General features: G+C 40.3%; 2 protein-coding genes across 4 annotated transcripts in view; one reads left to right on the top strand and one right to left on the bottom strand.

Annotated features, from left to right (window-relative positions):
* Positions 1 to 23,165, bottom strand: part of fgd6 (FYVE, RhoGEF and PH domain containing 6) — an 88,111-nt gene that overhangs the window by 63,342 nt on the left and 1,604 nt on the right. The window contains exons 1-3 of one of the 3 annotated variants that reach the window (XM_033039401.1): positions 19,026 to 19,036; positions 14,575 to 14,802; positions 5,846 to 8,201 (exon numbers count right to left, since the gene is read on the bottom strand). In XM_033039401.1, the coding sequence (XP_032895292.1) occupies positions 5,846 to 8,201; positions 14,575 to 14,584 (2,366 nt within the window). In that variant the 5' untranslated portion in view covers positions 14,585 to 14,802; positions 19,026 to 19,036. Of the gene's footprint in view, positions 1 to 5,845; positions 8,202 to 14,574; positions 14,855 to 19,025; positions 19,037 to 23,165 lie in introns of those variants that run through there. The other 2 variants (XM_033039400.1, XM_033039399.1) reach the window with 2 other exon arrangements.
* vezt (vezatin, adherens junctions transmembrane protein) overlaps positions 15,013 to 23,165 on the top strand; it is a 91,114-nt gene continuing 82,961 nt past the window's right edge. Inside the window, exon 1 of the mRNA XM_033039402.1 lies at positions 15,013 to 15,081. Within this exon, the coding sequence (XP_032895293.1) occupies positions 15,046 to 15,081 (36 nt within the window). The 5' untranslated portion in view covers positions 15,013 to 15,045. The remainder of the gene's footprint in view (positions 15,082 to 23,165) is intronic.

Genomic DNA, 23,165 nt, shown 5'->3' on the forward strand with positions numbered 1-23,165 from the left:
TACTTATGAAATAATGCCTTTTAGATAAGATTCAGAATCAAGGTCCCTACGAGTTTCTATCCCCAATGTTAATTAAACAATAATGAGAAAGCTGTGCTGAGGTACCTAACAATCTCTCTTACTCATAGGTTAAACATTCAGAAAACCTAAGACTACTTATGTGTCCAGTGTCCAAAATGAAAAATGCAATTTGAAGGTCGGTTGTTTGATCAGGATTGCCATTGCCAGATTCTGCAGAAATCTTGATATGCCATGTGTGCATCATGACTGAAATGGCCATACAACATTTGGGATCTGATTTAGTCTTCTAACTTTTCTCTGGTCAAAAGAATGCATCTTAAAAATAAGTAAGTGTTTGCATGCAGGCAACAATTCAACAAGATGTAGTTTCTTAATCAAACTGCAGTCTAATTGGTTGTCCGTGCAATAAATAATTTGGGCAGATGAGCATTTGAAATAAATGTCCATGAATTTGTTGACCGTGTACAAGGCCAATTTTTTTTCTAGTATCAATTTTAAAGATTGACGTCCAAAATAGAAATCAACTAAGTAAACTTGTTCAGTGTCAAAAGACAAAAAGTAATTCCATGAATTACAAATGTAAACTAATTATTTAAAAAAATAAACAATGGCAATGAACCACTTCAAACTTACAAATGATAAGTTATAGTATTTGTTATTCTAAATAAAACAAAGCTTCACTAAACCAAGTAAATTGTTTCATGATAACATTGAACCAGTAAGCATGATAGAGTTAAGTGATTGAGAGAATGACGCAAAATAAATGTAACTTTCCGTCTTATTAAAATACAGAGTACTGGAGTAATTCAGCAAGTCAGACAAGTGGAGAATAATGGATAGGCAACATTTTGGGCTGGGATCCTTCTTCACACTGATTGTAGAGTGTGTAGGAAAGAACTGCAGATGTTGGTTCAAATCGAAGGTAGACACAAAATGCTGGAGTAATTCAGCGGGTCATGCAGCATCTCTGGAGAGGAATGGGTGACATTTTGGGTCGAGACCCTTCTTCAGTGATTGTAGAGTGGGGTGGGGGAAAGAGACGCTGGAAGAGAGGTGGGGGGGGGGGAGGAGAGGAGAGTCTGGCAAGTGATAGGTGGATAAAGTTAGGTGGGCTAGTTCGGTAGATCGGTGCAGTAAGTGAGAAAGGCAAGAGATGAAAATAAAAGGGTGTCAGATAATGAGTGCAATGTTAAGCAAGGAGGAGGGATATGATAATGCGAGATTGGGAAGGAGAATTAAAATGGTTAGGAACCGGTATGAAGCAGGCCTTGGCAAACCGAGCATAAGTGCTCATTGAAATGGTCGCCTAGTCTATGCTTGGTCTCACCGATGTAAAAAAGGCCACATCATGTTTTGCTGTGGCATTTTGGAAACAAATATTGTAACAGAAAGGGGGGGGGGGGGGGGGGGGGAGAGGCATGTCACAATTCCTACTCGCTTCCCCCTCTATTCCATCTGCCCTTGAAACCTTTTTACACCACACTCTAAATTACAATCTCACCGAATTTAGGACTGTCATCAAAATTGAAGAATGACATTTGACTCCTCTCAGCCAGATCACTGATACTTATACGAATAGCATTATTACACTAGGTATAGCCCACCAACCCAAGAACAGAAGAACATTTAACGGAGGAACAGGGGTAGGCCACGTAGTGCCTTCGCTGCCTTGCCATTCAATAATTTATGATTGATCTCTCCTAGGCCAACTCCTTTTCTATGCTACTTTCTCATGGTACCAATTCCTCATGGTATTAAAATAATTACCCAAAGTAGAGATTACAGAGATTCACCAAACTTTGAGAATAAATTCGTACACACATCAGTTTTAAATGACTGCTCACACATCTTGTAACTATGTTCCTTTGTCTCAGACGTCTGATGTCTGAGACGCAGACATCTCAACATCGTGCTTCTCATGCCCCCTTTGGATCTTTCATGTCTCAAGAAGATCATCTATCATTCTTCCAAAGTCCAAAAATACATCACAATGTTTAGCACTCGGGATGGAACAACCCTTTAATCACATTTTTTTTAGACTAGTGAATGCCTCTTGGTCTGCCTCCAAAGTAGTGTATCTTTCCTAAATAAGGAGACCAAAACTGTACATAACTTTCCAGGTGCAGCGTCAATAATTACCTTGTACAATTGTAACAAGACTTTGCCATTTCTAAATCCCAATAACTCCCCCCCCCACAATAAAGGCCAATATGCCATTTGCTTTTCACTACATGCCATGCATACCTAACATCATGAACAAGAACAGCTAGATCCCTCTGCATTTCACTCATTAGTAATCGCTCTCCATTTAGATCAGTCTCTTTTGATTCTTCTCACAAAACTGCATTTTCCCACATTAAACTCCATTCGCCAATTTTTTTAAACTATTTCGCTCACATATCCTTTGCAGAGTACAAATACTCTTCCCAGCACTCCCTACCTTTCATTTTTGTGTCATCGGCAACCTTGGATTCCTTACACTTTCATCAGTAATACCCCAACAGTAAATAAATCAACAAAATCAACAGTAAATAATTGAGGACCAAGAACTGATTCATGAGTTCTACTAGGGACACCCCCTTGACCTGAAAAAAATGCCCATATATTCCAACTTTGTCATATGTGATGGGGGAATCCATATTCCTCTAACACATTTCCCCTAATACTGTGAGCTCTTATACTGCGCCTATTATTTGCAATCTTGTGAAATGCTCATCAGTTATTTCTACTTGTTCTCATCTCACTGCCTATATAACTCTTGCAAAATTGACAAACATAATTTTCTTTTCTTAAAATCTTGTTGACTTCGTTTGACTGCGTTCAGCTTCTCCATCTTCATTGCTTTTAGGCTTCAGCATCTTGTCAATAAGGTATGTTAACTGGCCTATATAGTTTCCTGACTTCATGGAAGAAAGCAGTCACATTTGCAGTTTCCAATCTATTGGCACTAATTAATGGTACAATCTATTGGTATTGAAAAAAAAGATTCAAATGGCTCAACTATCTTTGCAACCAATTCCTTTAAAAGTCTTGAATGAAGGATATCAGGTTCTGGTATTGTGTCTGCCTTTAATCCTACTAGTGTTTTCCAATACAGTGCCCCTCTTAATATGGATTCTTACAGGTTCTTCCATGCTGCAGAAAAATAGCCCGCCTGTTATCTTTGGCATATTTCCAGTGTCCCACACTAAAAAGACCAATGCAAAATATTCGTTTTAAATTGTCATTACTTCCCAGATCTCTTATGATAAACCAATTGTACATGGCCAAATGTAAAGTAGCCTGTACCGTTGGCTCTGTAACACCTTGTTCAACTAAACAATCCCTGGTGTACTCCATAAATTGCTCTTCCATGGTAACCTGGTGAGTTAAATGAGTCCAATCAATTTGCAGATAAAATTAATTCTTGATTTCTGCAGATTCCTTCTTACATGCTTTTGATATTTCTCAATTTATGCTTTGTCGCACTGATAGGCAACACTTGAGGCCTTTAGACTTCTCCAATCTGTCTTCTTTCTTCCACCATTTCCTCTGCTATTTAAAGTGATATGGACCAAACATAGACAGGTGCAGCTGGTGTAGATGGGCCATCATTCTCAGCATGGGCACATTGGGCTGAAGGGCATATTTCTGTACTGCATTACTCTATTCCTCATCCTACCCAAACCGATTCCCTATTGCAATCTAAAAACATCTGTAGTACTATTCACTACCACACATACTGTATCCTCCTTGATTCAATAAACATTAAATAAACTGGAATATTAATTACCAGTACCGGTCACTCTGCAATCATGTCTCTGCAATAACAATTACATCAATCCAACTCATGTCAACTAATCGGTGTGTTCTCCCAATAATAGCCAGCTCCTCTCTCATACTTTTGTTTAGATTTTTAGACCCTAGTTTTGCAATTACATAATTTGCAACTCAATAAAAAAAAGTTCCTTCATGTTATAGTTACTCATTCCCAAAGGCCTATTACAATAAGTTCAATCAAACAATGCTTTCTCTTTGTACAAAATGAGATGCAAAATTGGCATCTGCTTGTTTAGTTCCTCAGCATAACAATCCAGTACAGCATTGTATATACATTCTATGAACTAATCTTTCTTATTACAGCAACTTTGATCTGTTTATATTTAAGTGAAATCATATTACCTGTTACTGTTACTATTTGTCCCTTGATATTTCTAAGCTCGACCCAAATTGATTTTATACCCATGTCATGATTCATCAAGCAAGATTATGTTTTCACCACCGCACTGGTCTCTTCCCTCAAACATATTGCTACACTACCCACATTTCTTTGTTGCCCGTCCTTCCTAAATGTTGAATAGCCTACAAAATTTAGTTAACAGCTCTAGTCATCCCAGAGCCACATTTTTATTATGCTAATATGATCATACCCATCCACTTCCATTTAGTTTTGTTTAGAGATATAGTATGGAAGCTGGCTCTTCAGCCCACTGAGTCCGTGCCAACCAACGATCCAACCAGTTATCCCAGTTCGCATCCTACACACTAGGGGCAATTTATGGAAGCCAATTAACTGTTCGTTTTTCGAATGTGGGAGGAAAACGGAGCACCTGGAGAAAACCCATGGGAGAATGTACAACCTCCATAATGAGAGCACCCGCATCAGGATCGAGCTCGGGTCTCCGGCACTGTAAGGCAGCAACTCCACTGCTGCGCCACTGTGCTGCCTTACCATGAATTTATTGACTTTGTTACCAATGAAGCATTTTAACATCCTTCTTTACCTTGTTGATTTTAATATCTACAATAAAACTCTGATAATCCAGCGTCCGATTGTTTGTAAATCCTAGGTACACAAAAAAGCTGGAGAAACTCAGCGGGTGCAGCAGCATCTATGGAGCGAAGGAAATAGGCAACGTTTCAGGCCGAAACCCTTCTTCAGACCTTCTTCTTTGTAATGGTTTTTCATCCAGCACACTCAATAATACACCAAGTCCACAGAATCCATGGACTTAGTAACCTCAGATCTTCTTTCTGCAACTTGGCTCAGGAACCCCAGGAGTCAGCAACGTGAGCAGCTTTGTGGTCAGAGCCAGGGTCCAGAGTGTTGACTGGGCAGGTGGCGAGAGTTGGTGTTTAAAATGCGGGCGGGGGTCCGGAGTTTGTATGTTTCAGCTCATCGAAACTCTAGTGATACAAGCTACAACATACAACTGGATTTCAACAGGTCCTGTTTGTTTTGCTCCTTCTGAACTAACCAGGACTGTTTTCCAAAAAAGTGCGAAGGGTAACTCAGCGGATCAGGCAGCATCTCTGGAGAACATGGATAGGTGAAGTTTCAAGTTGGGACCTTTCTTCAGATTGTTTCCCTTCCCCTTTAAACCAACTGGAAGATTTAATACACTAATGCTAAACAGGTTTAAAAAAAAAGAAACAATGGTATGTTCGGCTGGAATGAATAAAATTCAATAGTAAATATATATTTTCACCCACAAAATTCCACGAGGACTGGGATTATCTGAGTTTTACTTTACTTATTGCACTTGCTACTTTGCCAATTTCCCCTTTCGATTTTGTTCTTTGACCACCTGAATTGCCTTTAACATTCCCATCCATTTGCCAAACTAGTTGAAACCTCCCCAATAGTACTTGCAAACCTGCAAGCATGTTAGTTCTGGCTCTGATGAGGTGTAAACAGATTAAGAGAATACACTAGTATGTTAAAAAAAATAAAATTCTATTTAGCAGGCACATTATTGTGCAAAGTTCTTGCTTCTCTTTACAGCAAAAATACACATACAAATTTAAATGGTTAAAGAGAGTAATGTAGCATTCCTGTAATTACCTGATACTTTGGTTCTTTGGGCTTGCTCTGCACTTCTGATAGCAGTTTGAAACTGCATAAGGTTCTATCTCATAAATGAATGTATCAGAGTCTTCAACACTTGAAGAACTTTTCCAGTCAAAGTTTGTGCTTATATTATTATATTTAGAAGAAGGAAACAATGATTTACTTAATTGTTTAGAATTCCCTGGGCATTTTGTTTGCATCTCCATACAAGACTCTTGCTGTGCAGTAAAATCATTTGACAGTTTTGAGCGATTTTTAAGTTTGTGACCTTTCTTTTCAGTGGGAAGGCAGGAATCAGCAGAATGTGCTTTTGTGGGGGTTTTTTTCCGACCATCCATCTGAGATCCTGGGAAGCACTGATGGTCATCTTGGTTATTCTTTTCAGAATTAGGTACTGGTGACATGCTGTCCAGTGAACAGCTCCCTTTTGCCAGAAATTTGTGAATGTCATTCTTCATTTTTGTAGAGAGTTTAATTCCAAGGATCTTCTTAAATGAATTTTTCTTTGAAGACACTCTTGCAGACTTCTCTAGTTTTACAGCATCTGCAGATGAGAAGGATTTAGCTCTTGGCTTTGCAGTAAATGCTTCCTTTTTTTGTGAAGTACTTGATACTGCCACTGTGGTAGGACACTGTGGAAAAGGCAAAATGGGATGTGCAAGTTTCCATACAGGTTTCTCATTTGGACAAATTGCTTCATGCTCATAACTGGACATTTGCGAGTCTCGGCTGAATAATCTGTTAAATCCCTCTTTTGAATTATTTTCTATTGTTCCACTTGAATCTGTAGGACTACCTGTTGCTACATCTCTTCTAATCACAACAGCTGTTGGTAGGCTGTGACGCTGTGGTTTTTTTGGAACAGCCTTTGGAGAAATTTTCATTCTAGATATTTCTTCACTGGTAGTTACTTTTTTAATATTTGAAGCAGTCTCATTGTTTGACTCAGGCGTTTTCTCAGCACATGACAAACTGAAATACTTTGGCAAGCTCATAGAGAGTGAAGTACTTCGAATAAAGCTGCTCTTTGTGTCTGCTGGTAATGTTCTGTTGCCATTTTCTAAGTCTGTCTTTATTTGTTCTATTTTACTTTTATTTTGTAAATCTGAAGATTGCCTGACTTTAGAGACAGAGCCCAGAAGTGGTTTGGTGGAACTACTTTGACCACAAGACTCTTTTACCTGACTAGACTCGTCAATATTCCCATGAAAGGATGCATTAGCAGTTTGATGTGAATTGTTATATTTGGAGGCAACGCAAGTATTCAAGGGAACAAATGATTTCTTGCAATCTAAAAGAGCTCCATCTGGAGCTTCGGAAAATGTATCCGTGCATGTCATTTTGGGATCCACAGCATTTTCCACACAGTCATCAATACATTTTTGCCTGATAAGACCAACCAGGCGTGCGTTTTTTGGCTTTGGCATAGGAACTGGTTTGGTGCAAGGCACTGAGCTGAATGATGAAGCTGGAATTAAAGAATTGGAATCCTGAAAGATCAATTTATCCATTTTAGAAACTTTCAGCTGGCTGTTATACACCCTCTCCTTGTGGTCAGTTCCCGGAGAATGGCATTTCTTTCCATTTTGTATCACCACATGATAATCAGCAATTGTAATATCATTGTCATTGTCTGTAAAGGCTTCTCCTATGCTTCTTCTGGAACTTATATTTTGATCAGCACTGAAGAGTTCACTTTGCTCATTGTTGCTACTGAGCAATTTAACATCCCCATCACCATGTGCATCCTTCTGTCTGGGAAGATAATTATTTGGTGTTACAACCTGAGTTAAGACATCTTTAAATTTCTGTTCCCGGAAATCAGTTTTGCTAATTAGCTGGTGTTTGTTGACTATGTCACTGCACTGGGTCTCTGGCCTGTGCTTTGCTCTCGGAGAATATTTTGTTTGGTCATATTTTTTGTTAGGTTCCAAAAGTCTCAGTTTAGCCAAATGTTCAATGACTGTTTGGCTTTTGTCAATATTTTCGCCATTTATATATTTATGCTCACATTCAGTTTTACATACGCAGTTTGATATGATGTACTGATCATAATCTCCCTTTTGCATTCCATCACCATCATCTTGGGAAACAGAACACTTCACATTTTCACACAGGTCATTTTTAATTTCCCCGTAGCATTTATAATTTCGAAGTGGTGTTGGTTTCACTTCAGCCACAGGTGTAGTTTTTGGCAGTACTGGTTTTGGTGCGAGAGCAGGCTTTAATCCCTTGTGCGCTGATAAAGAATCCAAAATTATGATATCTGGTTTTGGAGCAACTGGAGGTGGCGGCTTCTTCTTAACCAAAACAAATCGAGGTTTAGGGGCCACCAGTGGCTTCTTTATTTCTACAGGAAAAAGAACAAAAAAAACATTTAAAAATTATTCCTATACATAGTTTTATATAGCTGCAACAAAATATAAAGTGACTAACTAGGAAGTTTTGATGGAACAAACTTTAACCAATAAATAGTGTCACTAAGGTACTGCACAATTATTACTGCATAATATTGAAACCGTTATAGTAGTGTGGGATATGATCTTATAACTTGGTAGTATTCTTTTTTTAAAACATACAACATATTCTTCAAATATGACAATATATGAGTGAAAAAGAAAATGATCTAGTCATGAAACTAGAAGAGAAGGTTAAATAAAGACCAAGAACACAGAGAAGAAAGAGACTGGTAGAATAGGAGGCAAAGAATATATTCAAATATCACAAGACAACATGGAAGATGAACAAGAGAGAAGACACACAGAGTCACAGAGCAAGGACACAGCTCTTTGGCTCAACTCATTAATGCTGATCATGGTACTTGCCTAAGATAGTCCTATTTGCTTGTGTTTAGGCCACATGCCTCAAAAACGTTTCTATTTACCCATGTGAATGCCTATCACTTTCTCAGGCAGCTCATTCCATGTACGCATCATCCCGAGTCACCCATAGGTCACCTTTAAATTTTTGACCTCTCACTTTAAACCTATGCTCTCGTTTTAGATTCCCTTGGAAAGATTATTATTCCCATTCACCGTATTCATGTGTAGCAATTTTATATAGCACTATCTATATAGTAAATCTTTGACGTTGATAATTTAGAGTCTAAACAGGCTTTCTACAGTTCATTATCCTTGGAGAAGCTTACCATACCACCTTTTTATATTCAATTGCTGCCGACATAATTAAGTAAAAAATACATTGTCTTAACAATTTGAGTCTCAGTTGGCAATAAAATTATTTCATAGGCGCAGAACATCAGTTACGCTTAATAGGAGTAAGAAATTTAAACAATGGCCACAGGAATTACAATTGCAGCCGAAATTATGTAACAACAACTGCAGAAGAAGATTTTAAAAAGCAGATTGAAAGTGTGAAAAGCTTAGTCAGTATAATTGTCAAACTCTGAAGGAACTCATCGGGCCAGCCAGCACTCTTGGAGGGAAATGGATAGATGTTTTGGGTCTGAAGATGGGTCCTGCCCAAAATGTCATTTGTCCATTTTCCTCCACAGATGCTGCCAGACCCGACGAGTTCCTTCAGATATTTGTCATTATAATTGTGATAAATTTTACAAACATTTGCATCGATTGGAATATTATACTAGAAGTACTAGAAACTCTATTTACTCGTAAATCATTAGCACACAAATAAATATTAGAAAGTAGAAACAAGACACTCCAGATACTCATTTATAAAAAAAGGACACAAAGTACTGGAGTAGCGGGTCAGGGAGCATTACTGGAGAACAAAATATAAAGTGACTAACAATGTTTCTGATTGGGACCCTTCTTCAGGCTTCTATCAGTCTGAAGAAGGGTCCCGACCCAAATCATCATCACCTATCCACATTGTCCAGAGATGCTGCCTGACCCGTTGAGTTACTCCAGTACTTTGCACCTCAAATAAATATTCAAGAGTTGTAGGTAAACTTGAACATGTTCAAGAGCAGAAAAATAAATGGGGCAGATTGCTCTGGCCATGGCCCATAACTTGAGTTCTACCACAATTCACTTTGGAAGAAACTACTGATGCATGTTTACAAAAAAGGACAGAGAGTGCTGGAGCAACTCAGCGAGTCAGGCAGCATATTTGGAGATCATGGATAGGTGATGTTTCGGGTTGGGACCTTTCTTCAGACTGAACGTGTTGGTGACATTTCTGCCTCCTTCAACATTATCCCACCAACACAAGATCTATCACCTGCCCCTATAACTCCTCACTGACATTCATTGAGGGATCCCAGCAGTCCTTCCTGGTGTGACAGAGGTTCACGTGCACCTCCTATCCTTCAGGACTGCTCTCTAATTGTGGTAGGATGGTTCAGTGGCCTGATAACAACTGGGAAGAAACTGTCCCTCAAACTGGAGCTGTGTACACTCCACTGGTGTAGGTTAGAGAGCACACTGACTGGTTGCATCACAGCCTGGTTCAGTAACTCAAATGCCCACGAATGAAGATTACAGAGCGGTAGATACTGCATGGTCCAAGAAGAATCTCCCCCCCCCCCTTTCATTGAAGGGATCTATAGGAGGCCCTCCCTCAAAAAGGGTGCCAATATCACCAAATGGGAGCATAGCCACATCACACTGGCTGCACTCTATGGCCATTAGGAAGGTGATACGAGAGCCTGAAAACTGGGACCATTTTGATTCAGAAATAGAGAAACGAGGAACTTCAAATGCTGGTTTACAAGTGAGTGACTCAGCAGAGCACATGGATAGTGGACGTAACAAGTTGGGAACCCCCTTCAAACTGATTGATGACATTTCAGGTCAGGACCCAGTCTGAAGAATGGCCCTAACACAAAACATCTACTATCCATGTTACTCCAACACTTTGTGTCTTTATTTTTGAGGTTCAAAATAGCTTCTTCCTCGCAACCATCAGGTTCTTGCACAATAATCAGGACTCATCTTAGCAACTATGAACTTATATGGATTGTGTCTTTGCTTGCACAATGCACTTTGGTTTTTACACTAATATTACAGTTTGAACTTTAATTTAATTTATTTATTTTTTATATATAGATATAGATACATAGATCATGAGATAGTAGAATTAGGTCACTCGGCCCATCAAGTCTTCTCCGCCATTCAATCAGGTGTATTGTGTTTACTGCCGCAAATACTAATTTCATTGTTCCTTTGTCAGTACTTATGACAATTAAGCACTTTACTCTTGCTTGACTCTTTGACAGTTGCATGGCTTTCATTGTTTGAACCCTTCTGCACCTTGAAACAGCCTGCAAATGGTAACCAGACCACAAGTGGAGAAAACTAGGAGTCATTTACTTAATCTGGATGGTTTATAACAATTCACGCTGTCAAAGCCATTCTCCATTGTTTCTAAATCATTGATCATCAGACACATTTTGGAATCATAGAAAAACAAGTAAATTAAAAAAATTGTTCACAAAGTAAAATAAATTCACTTAAAACATCAGTGTTAATATATTTCATATTAAGTTAAAAACAAACCATTTAGCTTCTACGTGAACGAATGGGGCTCCACTGGATGTGCCAGTTATGGCTAGCATAGAATGTGTAGGATGGAACTGCAGATGCTAGTTTAAACACAAAAAGCTGGAGTAACTCAGTGGGACAGGCAGCATCTCTGGAGAGAAGGAATGGGTGATGTTTCGGGTCGACACCCAGTCTGAAGAAGGGTCTCGACCTGAAACGTCACCCAATTCTTCTCTCCAGAGATGCTGCCTGTCCCACTGAGTCACTCCAGCTTTTTGTGTCTATCTATGGTGAGCATAGAGCTGTGGAGTCATAGTGTATTTGACTCCTGATCTCAGTATATTATAGAATACGTCTCAAACCATTGGAGCCCCATGGAATAGGTAGACAACAGTCATTCTGATGCAGCCAAATGGGACAGCTTTAGACATGAGCTATTAACATCATTCTTGATGTGTAGGAAGGAACTGCAGATGCTGGTTTACACCGAAGGTACGCTGGAGTAACTCAACAGGCCATGCAGCATCTCTGGAGAAAAACGATGGGTGTCGTTTCGGGTCAGAATGTCACCGATACTTTTTACACCCAGAGATGCTGTCTAATACATTGAGTTACTCCAGCGCGTTGTGTCTAACATTATTGTTTATCTTTGGGAAACTAGTTCATATCTGAGAATGTATTCACAGCATCTGGGAGCAAAATAATTTTGAAACTTAACAGAGTGACAGCAAACATTTAGATTTAATAATTGTCACAAAGGTGTTACACTATTTTACTTATATATCCATTCTGTATTCCTACCATACACAAAGTAAAAATAAATCAGTTTTGTTTCTTGTCACGTGTACAGTGAAAAGCTTTTGTTGTGTGCTAACCAGTCAGCAAAAAGACAATACATGGTAACAATCGAGCCACTTAAAGTGTGTGTATAGATACATGATAAGGGAATAACATTTAATGCAAGGTAAAGCCAGCAAAATCCGATCAAGGATAGTCCGAGGGTCACCGAAAAGATAGATAGTAGTTCAGCACTGCCCTCTGGTTGTGGTAGGACGATTCAGTTGCCTGATAACAGCGGGGAAGAAACAGTCCCTGAATCTGGTGATGTGCGACAAAAGCTTTTCACTGTACCTCGGTACAGCAATAAACTAAAACTAAATCAAGGTTACAGCTGGAATAAAGGAATTGTAAATAAAATAAATGCGCGTGAGTCAACATTAGTTCACATTTGAAAAATTATCACCAGTTCAAATCTTTCAAGAAATGACGGACAGGTTGTAGATTTCCACTACTCTCCTTTAATGTCATATGGCTGGCACACAAGTGATGGTCAAAACTCAGATCATTATATGTGAAAAGTTATATTATAACTAAAAATTATGGAAAACAAGCTGTATGTTAGTTGAAATTGTGGATTATTAGGCGGAACTGACAAAGTTTCAAACCAGTTATGCTAACATCAAGGAACACAGGTTAAAAATTAAAATCAAGTCACTATCCTGAATGGATATTGGTGATAAGAGCACAACACAAATCAAGTTAGAGAGGAAGGATTCAGAGTGAATCTGAAAGATTGGGAAAGTGAGTTGCTCAAGTGTTTTCATTGAAAATCATATTGATAAATAAAATTCAGTATATTTTTGTTCACCTTTTCGGGTTCCTTGTTTCTACAGTTGAAAACGTAGGAACTTTTTCTTGCTCGTTTCAATTACAATTTGTGGCTTATATGCCTTCGGCTATTTCTTTCAAATTTCTCCTTCCCAATAAGTGGGATTCCCATTGTAACATCCTCTCACTTACGGAGGCAAGCTAAGATTTCTAGAACACTCCTACCCACACACATCCAGCAAGAGATTCTGAATAAAAGTCACGGCCAACTTTCAAATGTGCTATTTATAAACAAAATCATTGAACAGTCACAATCATTCCACTGTCCTATTTAAACTCCCCATTGATAAAACTCAGTTTATAAAGAGTATGGCAGAAATTGCTCAATTTATTTGCAAAATTATTGTCAACTACGATGGTGTCTAAAACTGCTTTCGAGCATTCAGAGATCAAGGTCTGCCCCCTGAGAACAAAGCTCCAAGGACCAGGACAGAAAGGGTTTCAGCCTCAGCTGTGATCCGTCATTAAAGCAGTGGTCACAGCAATAAGGATCCATCTGACGTTCTGCACTTTACAACTACATTATTACAAGTGCGGGGAACACAGCTGCTCCCCAAAATTTGCACAATTGCCATTATTGCACAGCCCAATTAAAGTCAAAGAATTCTCTAACAATATGCAGTTCCAAAATACAAACCAGATGTCACACTGAAAAAGGGTCAAATGTATTCAAAACAAGACAAAGACTTCAAATTACATATTCCTGCAGATGGAAACCCTAGTGAGGTTGCAGTTGTCACTCCGTCCATTCCATGATCACGATTTGTTTAAAATATTTATTCTCCTGAGATCTGCACCAATAATACCAGTAGTGTAAATAAAATAATCTACAAATATTTTGGGTTAAATAGGGTCATAGCGGTAATATATTATTGAGCTTGACTATTTTACATATCTTTGAACGACCCGTACTCTACGTCGTTTATCTTGGCAAGAACAATCTAAAAATTACAATGATTTGAACCTTAAAACGATACAACGTTGTTTTCCTTAAATAACCCAGTCACAGTGTGTAAACTGGCCACGGGAATATACATGACACGGTACAAAGGGGTTCTGTGCAGCTGGCTGTAGTTGGGATTTAGTTGAGTGCATGTCCAAGACTGAAAGGCAAACTTCGACAGGGTTGATTTCCACAAAAGGAGTGATCGAAATTACTGACAGAAACGACAGATGGCAAGTTGCCTGGTGAACGAATAACCATCTCCCCAACATCGATACACATCGCTGCCTGCCAGGGAAATGTAGAACCCCGGGCATTAACTTCACCACAAGTGATCGAACAAACAACCATCGTTAACACCACAAGATTTCAGCGAAGGAAATGCCACTCGATCTTGGCAAGAAAAGAATATCAGGAACGAAGTTATCACAGACAGAGGAGAAAGTCTTCTCTGGAGAAGGTCTCCGAGCGGTGGGAGGAGGGCAGCCGCTCGGCGACACTTCCCGGCCATAATTACGCCAACAAAGCAGACCCCGTCCATCCTGCTCTCCGCATCGTCGGGAAAGCCGAGCGCTGTTGTAAACACCTCGCACCTGGACGGGGGCAAAGTTTGCCGGAATGGAGGCCAGGCCAGCGCCGACTCTCACCTGCGCTCATGCTGCACGACTGCCGTGCCCGGGGCGCTCCCCCCCCCACACTCTACCGCTCCATGTCCTCCGGCGGCTTCTACCCACTCATCCGCGCCTCCTCTTTCACCACACGATCCGTCTCGGCCACACGGTTAACCGCGCAGAGGGGAGGCGACGATGAATTTTGAAGGAGAGGACATTAAACCAAGTGATCGCAGTCTGGACTCCTCTCCCCTCTCGCTCTCTCTCCTCTCTGCCTCTGCTCGCCCCGAGCTCGCTCGCTCTCGCGCTGCGCCCTCTGCAGCCCAACCGCCCGCCCGCCCTCGGCTCGAGCATTCCTCCTGACGTCCAGCGTTTGCCGTCCTCCGCCCGATACGTCACGGGACTTGTAGTTTTCATCTGCGTCTCATTGCTCGGCGTGAGACGCCGTCGGACTACTCCTCCCAGAATGCCACACTCCGTCTTCACCCACTTAAATGGCGGCCGGCGATGGGCGAAGTGTTTGATGAAGAGCTGGTGTTGGAGGTAAGTATTCGAGCCTGCTGGTGGGTAACTTATCACTTTCTCAATGAAGCAATTGATATTTATCATTTCAGCTATTAATGCAACTCTGTGATCGCTTCATACTCTCTGTTGAACTGCACAATGACAATCCGATTGATGTGATCTATTGCTTCGATGTGATGGTTACTTCACGTTCATAGTGATTTAGGTAATAAATGCTTTCATGAAATATTGACAAACAGTCTTTGATCTGAAACATTAACGGGTTTTCTGTCTACATATGTAGCTTGAATCAGCGCTTGTTATTTTTGCAAGGTGTTTGGGTATTTTACAAGAAAACATAAATGCTGTAACTGACATTAAAAGATAATAAACTGAAGGCCATTGAAAGCTAGATAATTAGTTAAAAATTGTATTTTTGAGTGCCATCAGGATATTTATTATCAAATGCAGACATTAAAGTTCAATTTGTATGTTTGCAGGAAATAGCTAAAATAGTTTGGGAATATAAAGGATATTCCTTTGGATTTAAAAAAAAGAAATTGAAATCATTTTCAATGTTCTTAATTTGGCTTGATGCTCCTTACTCAAGTTTATGGAAGTTGGAATATGGGATGCAGTTGAAGAGGTAGCAAAGGTGAGCATTTCAATAAGAAATAAGGTGTAGGTGAGTGATAGGAGGGTGCAGGAGGGTGCAGCCAAAGCATACACCCCTCAACATCAGTGGCACGACAGTGGAGAGAGTGAAGAGCATAAAGTTCCTCGGTGTTCAAATTACAGACAGCCTCACCTGGTCCAGGAACACCACTGGGACCGTCAAACGGGCCCATCAGCGACTGCACTTCCTGAGGAAACTCAAACAGGCCTCACTCCCCACCAACATCCTCAGGACTTTCTACAGGGGTACGGTGGAGTCTGTACTCGCGTACTGCATAAATACGTGGTACTCCACCTGCAACTGCTCGGACAGGAAGGCTCTGCAGAGGATAGTGAGGGGAGCAGAGAGGATCATTGGCGTCTCCCTACCCTCGGTACAACAACTGTTCCAGAGCCGCTGTCTGAAAAAAGCTCAGAGAATTGCTAAGCACAAACTGCACCCCCTCCACATACACCTGGATCTCCTGCCATCAGGCAAGAGATATCGCAGCATCAAAGCCCGGACTACAAGACTGCTAAACAGCTTCCTGCCACAGGCTGTGAGGCTGCTAAACAGTCACTCTGTACTCACAGTCACCTGATTCTGAGGCTTGGCACGGACACTGTAATAACTGGCACTGGCCACTTTAATAACTGGCACTGGCCACTCAAATCAGCTGCCCCGGACATTTTTATGATTGGTTTTACTGTATTTTAACGTTGTTGTTTTACCTGCTTTTAACTATTTATACTGTTCCATCAGGGACTGGATTGTTTTTAGTGTTATTATGTGTGAGATGTTTTAAATTTCATGTGCGATGCTCCGCTATTCCCTGAGAAACGTCTTTTCATTTTGCACTGTACAACTGTTGCTTGCAAGATGACAATAAAGGTTGATTGATATAGAAGATGGCTAAGTGAAATACTTTGTATTGGAATGCATATGCAGTTAGATAATCTTCATAAGCCAATTTGCTAGCCATGTGAAGTAATATTTTTAAACTGGCCTCAAATGAAATTCTCCACATAACAGAAGAGAGATTTGAGTGTGATCTTTCCATTTTTCCAGTGAAATCTCTGGCACCTAACAGTTGCTTTGCCAATGACATTTAAAAAATCTCATAAATGAAACATTACTGTAAATTGGATATATTGTAAGAGTGCTCACTAAGAAGTGGAATATAATCCATTTTTTTGTGTGTTATCATAAAAGACTTTAAAATTATTTCATTTGAAATTCGCACATTACAATAGTTCATATTGAGGAATAAATAGTTTGTTCAACAGTAATAATGGCAACCAGCAAAGGCATACAGGAACTGCAAAGGCATGTAGGAAGGAACTGCAGATGCTGGTTTAAACCGAAGATGGGTACAAAATACTGGAACAGCGGGATAGGCATTTCTGGATAGAATGATTGGGAGACGTTTGCGGTCGAGAACCTTCAGACTGTGGCATACATGGTCACTGACAACTACTTTAGGCGCTGAAATTTCCCTTGCATTTCATGCAGTGATTGAAGAATACACACAATGTAACAAAAATATGCTAATATGAGTTCTGCTATTTTAGTAGTTACAAATGACTTTCCTTCAAAGCAGATAAATTGACAACATAGTGTATATTCAGATATAATGTAAAATGCACGCATCTGAACATTTATAGTAACAACAGGATTATTAACCAGTTTATTAGTAGCAATAAATGTTTGTTACATTTACTTGGATTAAAATATCAATCTTGTATCATATCCAAGTCTAATTTGGGTATAATTTGTAATATAGATATTCATTTTCATATATTTCTCCAACTTTTTTGTGTGCTGTCTCCTCCCATCCCCCAGCCTTCGGGCTCCTCCTCCTTTTTCCTTTCTTGTCCCCGCCCCCCCCCCCCCCCCCCCCACCCCCGATCAGTCTGAAGAAGGGTTTCGGCCCGAAACGTTGCCTATTTCCTTCGCTCCATAGATGCTGCTGCACCCACTGAGTTTCTCCAGCTTTTTTGTGTACCTTCATTTTCATATATACACTTTAAAAGTCTGACCACAAAAATTATAGTTTATCAAAACTTCCTTGTTCTATAGTTTCAGATAGAATTATTGTACATTTTAACAGTTCACACACAGAGGAAATCCTTGGAGATCAGGTTTTTAATTAGTTTTGGTTAGTAATTGCCAACAACTTAATTATATTGCAAACGAATAACTGAAATAGAGATTGAAGAGTTAAAGCATCAGTGGCAATAGAAGCAGTGGTCGTGTGTGAAAGCAATGACCTTTCAACAGAAAATTAAGTTTGAAATGAACTGCTTTTTTAAAGAAAGTTCAGACCTAGAAAAGGAATGAGTGGGCATGGCAAAGGAAAATCTGTGTGAGTTAAATGAGAGAAGGATGGAAGAGCAGGGCAAAAGTTGGTGCTTGTAGAATAGGAAACAAAAAGGATGGGTTGTATTGACACTTGGATTTATTCTTGGACAAAAGGATCCATCTCTTCTGAACAGGTACTGCAGATAAAGCCTTAGTGCCTTGCAACTTAATGAGCAACACAAGGCCGCTTAATCAAGAAAGTTGCCACATAACAAAGCTACTCAGTAAGGATTTCTTTCTGGACTAGACGTCTTCCCACCCTGCCCCCTGTAAAGACTCCATCCCCTACTCCCAATTCCTCCGCCTACGCCGCATCTGTTCCCAGGATGAGACATTCCATACCAGGGCATCGGAAATGTCCTCGTTCTTCAGGGAACGGGGATTCCCCTCCGCCACCATAGATGAGGCTCACACCAGAGTCTCATCCACACCCCGCAACACTGCTCTCTCTCCCCATCCCCGCACTCGCAACAAGGGCAGAGTCCCTCTGGTCCTCACCTTTCACCCCACCAGCCGGCAAATACAACACATAATCCTCCGCCATTTCCGCCACCTCCAACGTGACCCCACCACTCGCCACATCTTCCCATCTCCCCCCATGTCTGCCTTCCGCAAAGACCGCTCCCTCCGCAACTCCCTCGTCAATTCTTCCCTTCCCTCCCGCACCATCCCCTCCCCGGGCACTTTCCGTTGCAACCGCAAGAAATGCAACACCTGTCCCTTCACCTCCCCCCTCGACTCCATTCAAGAACCCAAGCAGTCGTTCCAGGTGCGACAAAGGTTCACCTGTATCTCCTCCAACCTCATCTACTGCATCCGCTGCTCTAGATGTCAGCTGATTTACATCGGGGAGACCAAGCGTAGGTTGGGCGATCGTTTCGCCGAACACCTCCGCTCAGTCCGCAATAACCTACCTGAACTCCCGGTGGCTCAGCACTTCAACTCCCCCTCCCATTCCCAATCCGACCTCTCTGTCCTGGGTCTCCTCCATTGCCAGAGTGAGTAACAGCGGAAATTGGAGGAACAGCACCTCATATTCCGTCTGGGGACCTTGCGTCCGTATGGCATTAACATTGAATTCTCCCAATTTTGCTAGCCCTTGCTGTCTCCTCCCCTTCCTTAACCCTCTAGCTGTCTCCTCCCACCCTCCCATCCGCCCGCCCTCGGGCTCCTCCTCCTCCTCCCCTTTTCCTTCTTTCTCCCCCCCCCCCCCACCCCCATCAGTCTGAAGAAGGGTTTCGGCCCGAAACGTCGCCTATTTCCTTCGCTCCATAGATGCTGCTGCACCCGCTGAGTTTCCCCAGCAATTTTGTGTACCTAAGGATTTCTAATTGTGCTGTACCATTCACCAATAAGGAGTTTTCACTATTATTTCCACTTTGCATAACCCAGAACTGCAATTAAGCCACCAACTCTTGTCGTTCAACGGGTAGCTTATCACATCATATGTATATAACCTTCTGGTCAAACGTGGCTACCAAAATGCTAATTGTTACAGCCATGTAAATACTAATGCAGCAAAAGTAGTTTGGATACTTGATGCTCTGTGATGAGGGACTGCCCAATAACTTGATTACCCAAGTTATTAAAAGCATTAACAGGCACAAGGAATGAATGTGATGCAAAACTGTTCAGTTGCCAGGATGAATTTGGTTATGAAAAGCACAAAACAATCTGGGACAAAACGGGCCTTTTTTTGTTGACATCTCCATCACTGGGAAATGAAGGCAACAGTAAAAAGGAAAAATCTGTGACTAATTTAAATGAGAAGAGATGGCAGAGCAAGGTAAAAGTAGCTTGTATCAACAAAATGTACTGTAGCAATTCAGAAAGGGCTTTGACGCCACCAGGAAACCTCAGCTTCTACCACCTAGAAAGACAAGAGCTCCAAAGAGATGGTAACACTACCACTTCCAATGTCCTGGATTCCACAATAATTTGTTGGGACAAAGTCCTGAAACCCTTTCCCTAACAGCATGTGGAGTACCTTTCACCACAATGACTGCAGTGGTTCCAAAAGGCAGATCAGCATTATCGTCTCAAAGGGAAAAGGGGGTGGGCATTGATAGCTGGCCTTTCCAAGCAAGTATAAAAAGAAATTCCTTAAATGCTTTTATTAAAATAAAACATCCAATGGTGACATTGTCTCCTGGGATTAGTACCATGCTGAGGAATTTATTGTGTAGATAAACAATATTAGATAATTCACAAACAAATTCAAATTTTCTTGTTTTACCCAGGGTGGTAGTACAGTATAATATCCAGCTCAAGATCAAATCTTCACATTGCTCGTTCAAAAATATTCCAGTCTGATTCCCCAACAATAACATTTGAGAACTATTTGCCTTTGCACATTGGGAGTTTTGTTTTAATCTGAGTTTGACTCTTGCCTTCTTATCAAATCTCAGATTTTTTTTTCTTAAAAATGATTTGATTATCTCCAGCTCTTGGGGAATTTATTACACAATATTACAAGTATCCTTTTAAAGGTCCCAATATGTATTTCCTGGTACTTGAACCTTGTTGTTTAAATCAACTTTGTTGATCATTTGCATTTCTTTTGAAAGTGTCAGTTTATCTCTTGTATCCACAAAGGGTACAGTTTCGGATTATTCTGTTTTGTACCATTGAAACCTTGTGGAATTTGAGGAACAATCCCTCGACTTCTAACATGGTTACATTCTGGATCTAATAATAAATTGGCAATTCTATCTTTTGTATCTCATTTGTAGTTTCACCTTTTTTGCTGGTAATTTTGCAAATTTGCCTTTCTCGGACTTGCCTTTTGTTATCCATAAATATATTTACCATCACTTTTCACATGCACATTTCATCTTTCCAGCCACCTGCTTGAATCTTCCTCTTTGTTCTCCCCTCCCCCTTAATTTAAAATTTGTTTTATTTCTAACTTTTCCCAGTTCTGAAGAAAGATCAATGTCTTGAAATGTTTCTCTCCGAGTGTTGTCAATTGTATTCTGGCATTTTCTGTTCTTTTTGGGTTGGTTAAGTGAAATGATTTTGTTGACATAAAGAGAGTTGCAATTCACTTAAATAATTCTAGATTTAAAAAAGATTAACTTGAAATCTCTTGGTATTTTAAATCCTTTTAGAATAGTTCAAAACTTTTGAATGTAGTCATGTCTGATGAACCTGCCAAGGAATTGCAACTGTGCAAATAATGTGTATAAAGATGCAAAAAGTGCAATTCTGAGACTCAAATCATTTTGTCTAATGTGTTTGGTTGCACTTTGTACTTGCGTTCTGGTTTGATCACCCGAGGTTTATATTCTTGTTAAAGAAATCCTAAACCCAGGGTACAGTGCAAAAAAAAACCTGCATGTGTTCTTTGGATTGAATTTTGAGTAATAAACACTTCAGCTTTAAAAAGGGATAAACAAAGCAGGCTTTGATGGATGGTAAATACTCTTTGCAGAATAGGCTATTTTAATGTACCATTTTAAATTCAAAGATGAATTGTGGGAAGACATTATAACTTTATTCACACTTCTCATTAGGCTGGTCGAAGTTATAGCGGCAAAATTCTCATTTTACAAACCAGGGGTGCTGTGATTAAATAATGTATTTCCTTGGGGACATCAGCTTGTCACTGTTACTTTGTGATTTATTTTTTTGCCATTTTAATCATTTTTTGTTAAATATTCTCTTTTGGTTAACCAGTGAATATGGTTATAAATAATTAGAATTGGAACTTGATCAACTTGGTAAGTGGGCTGAAAAATGGAGTTTGATTCAGATAAGTGTGAGGTGATATTTTGGGAAGTCAAACCTGGGCAGGACCTTTACAGTGGGATCCTGGGAAATACTAAGACAAGGTGGATCAAAGGGTACAAGTACCTACTTCCCTGAAAGTGGTGTGGGTGGACAAGGGTCTCTTGGCACGCTGGCCTTTATTAATTAGGGAATTGAGTGTAGACGTTGGGTTGTTATGTTACTGTTGTATAAGATGTTGGTGAGGCTGCACTTAGAGTATTATGTTCAGTTTTGGTCACCCTGCTACAGTAAGCTGGAAAGAGAGCAGGAAAGATTTTCAGCACTCAGCCTGAGCTAAGGGAGACATGAGCACGCTCGGACTTCATTCCTTCAGGCGGCTGAATGGTTATCTTGTCATGGTGGATAAAACCGGGATGAGAGGGAATAGGGAGAATGCACACATTTCCTGTGTCGGGGAAATCGGGACGAAGAAGGCACAGGCTTAGGGTGATGGGACAGATTTAAAAGGGATCAGAGGGGCAACTTTTTTTTTACTCAGAGGGTGATGGGTATAGGGAGCGAGCTGCTTGAGGAGGTATTTGAGACATGTACTATAATGTTTAAAGGACATTAGGACTGGTACATGGAGATATGGGTCAAACGAGGGCAAACTGACCTTGCTCAGATGGGACATCTTGGTCAGCATGGAGCAGTTGGGCTGAGGGGCCTGTTCATGTGCTGTATGACGTTATGACTCGAAGGCTCTTTTTGTAAGAAAGAAAGAAAATCTACGATAAATTAGTTTAAAATTGTGAAAGATGGACACAATTGTGAAAGAAGTGCTGGAGTAACTCAGTGGGTCAGGCAATATCTCTGGAGAAAATGGGCAGGTCTAGTCAGGATCCTTTTTCAGACCAAGAATGGTTTTACCCATTATTAAAGCTTTTTTTTTAAATCTGCAATTTTCCACATTAAAGGCATTAAAACCACAAATGTATGTTATTTTATTTCTACAATAATTACTGAACTTCTGAGCATAAATCTCTTTCTTTGCCAATTTCAAATTTGCCAGTAGCAGCTGTTTGTGTCTGACAAAATTGTTTAAATTGGTAACGCTTTTTTTTGTTTGAAGCACTGAAATCCTGACTGTCCAACCAAAACCTCGGGTTGATTTTTGAAGTTGCCAATGAAACATTACCTGCAGCTGACCTCAAGATCTCGAGACTACTCTATCTTCATTCCAGTGGGGAGGCAAAATGATTAGAATCTACTTCAAGCCTCTTGAGCCCACAACTACCTTGAATATGCCAGCTCTCACAGTGTTCTGTGTAAGGATTCTGTTCTCCAATTCTCTTTTCCTCTGTTGCATCTATTCAGATAATTCCACATGCCTCAC

This window comes from Amblyraja radiata, chromosome 21 (assembly GCF_010909765.2).
Source record: "Amblyraja radiata isolate CabotCenter1 chromosome 21, sAmbRad1.1.pri, whole genome shotgun sequence".
NCBI classification, from domain to species: Eukaryota; Metazoa; Chordata; class Chondrichthyes; order Rajiformes; family Rajidae; genus Amblyraja; species Amblyraja radiata.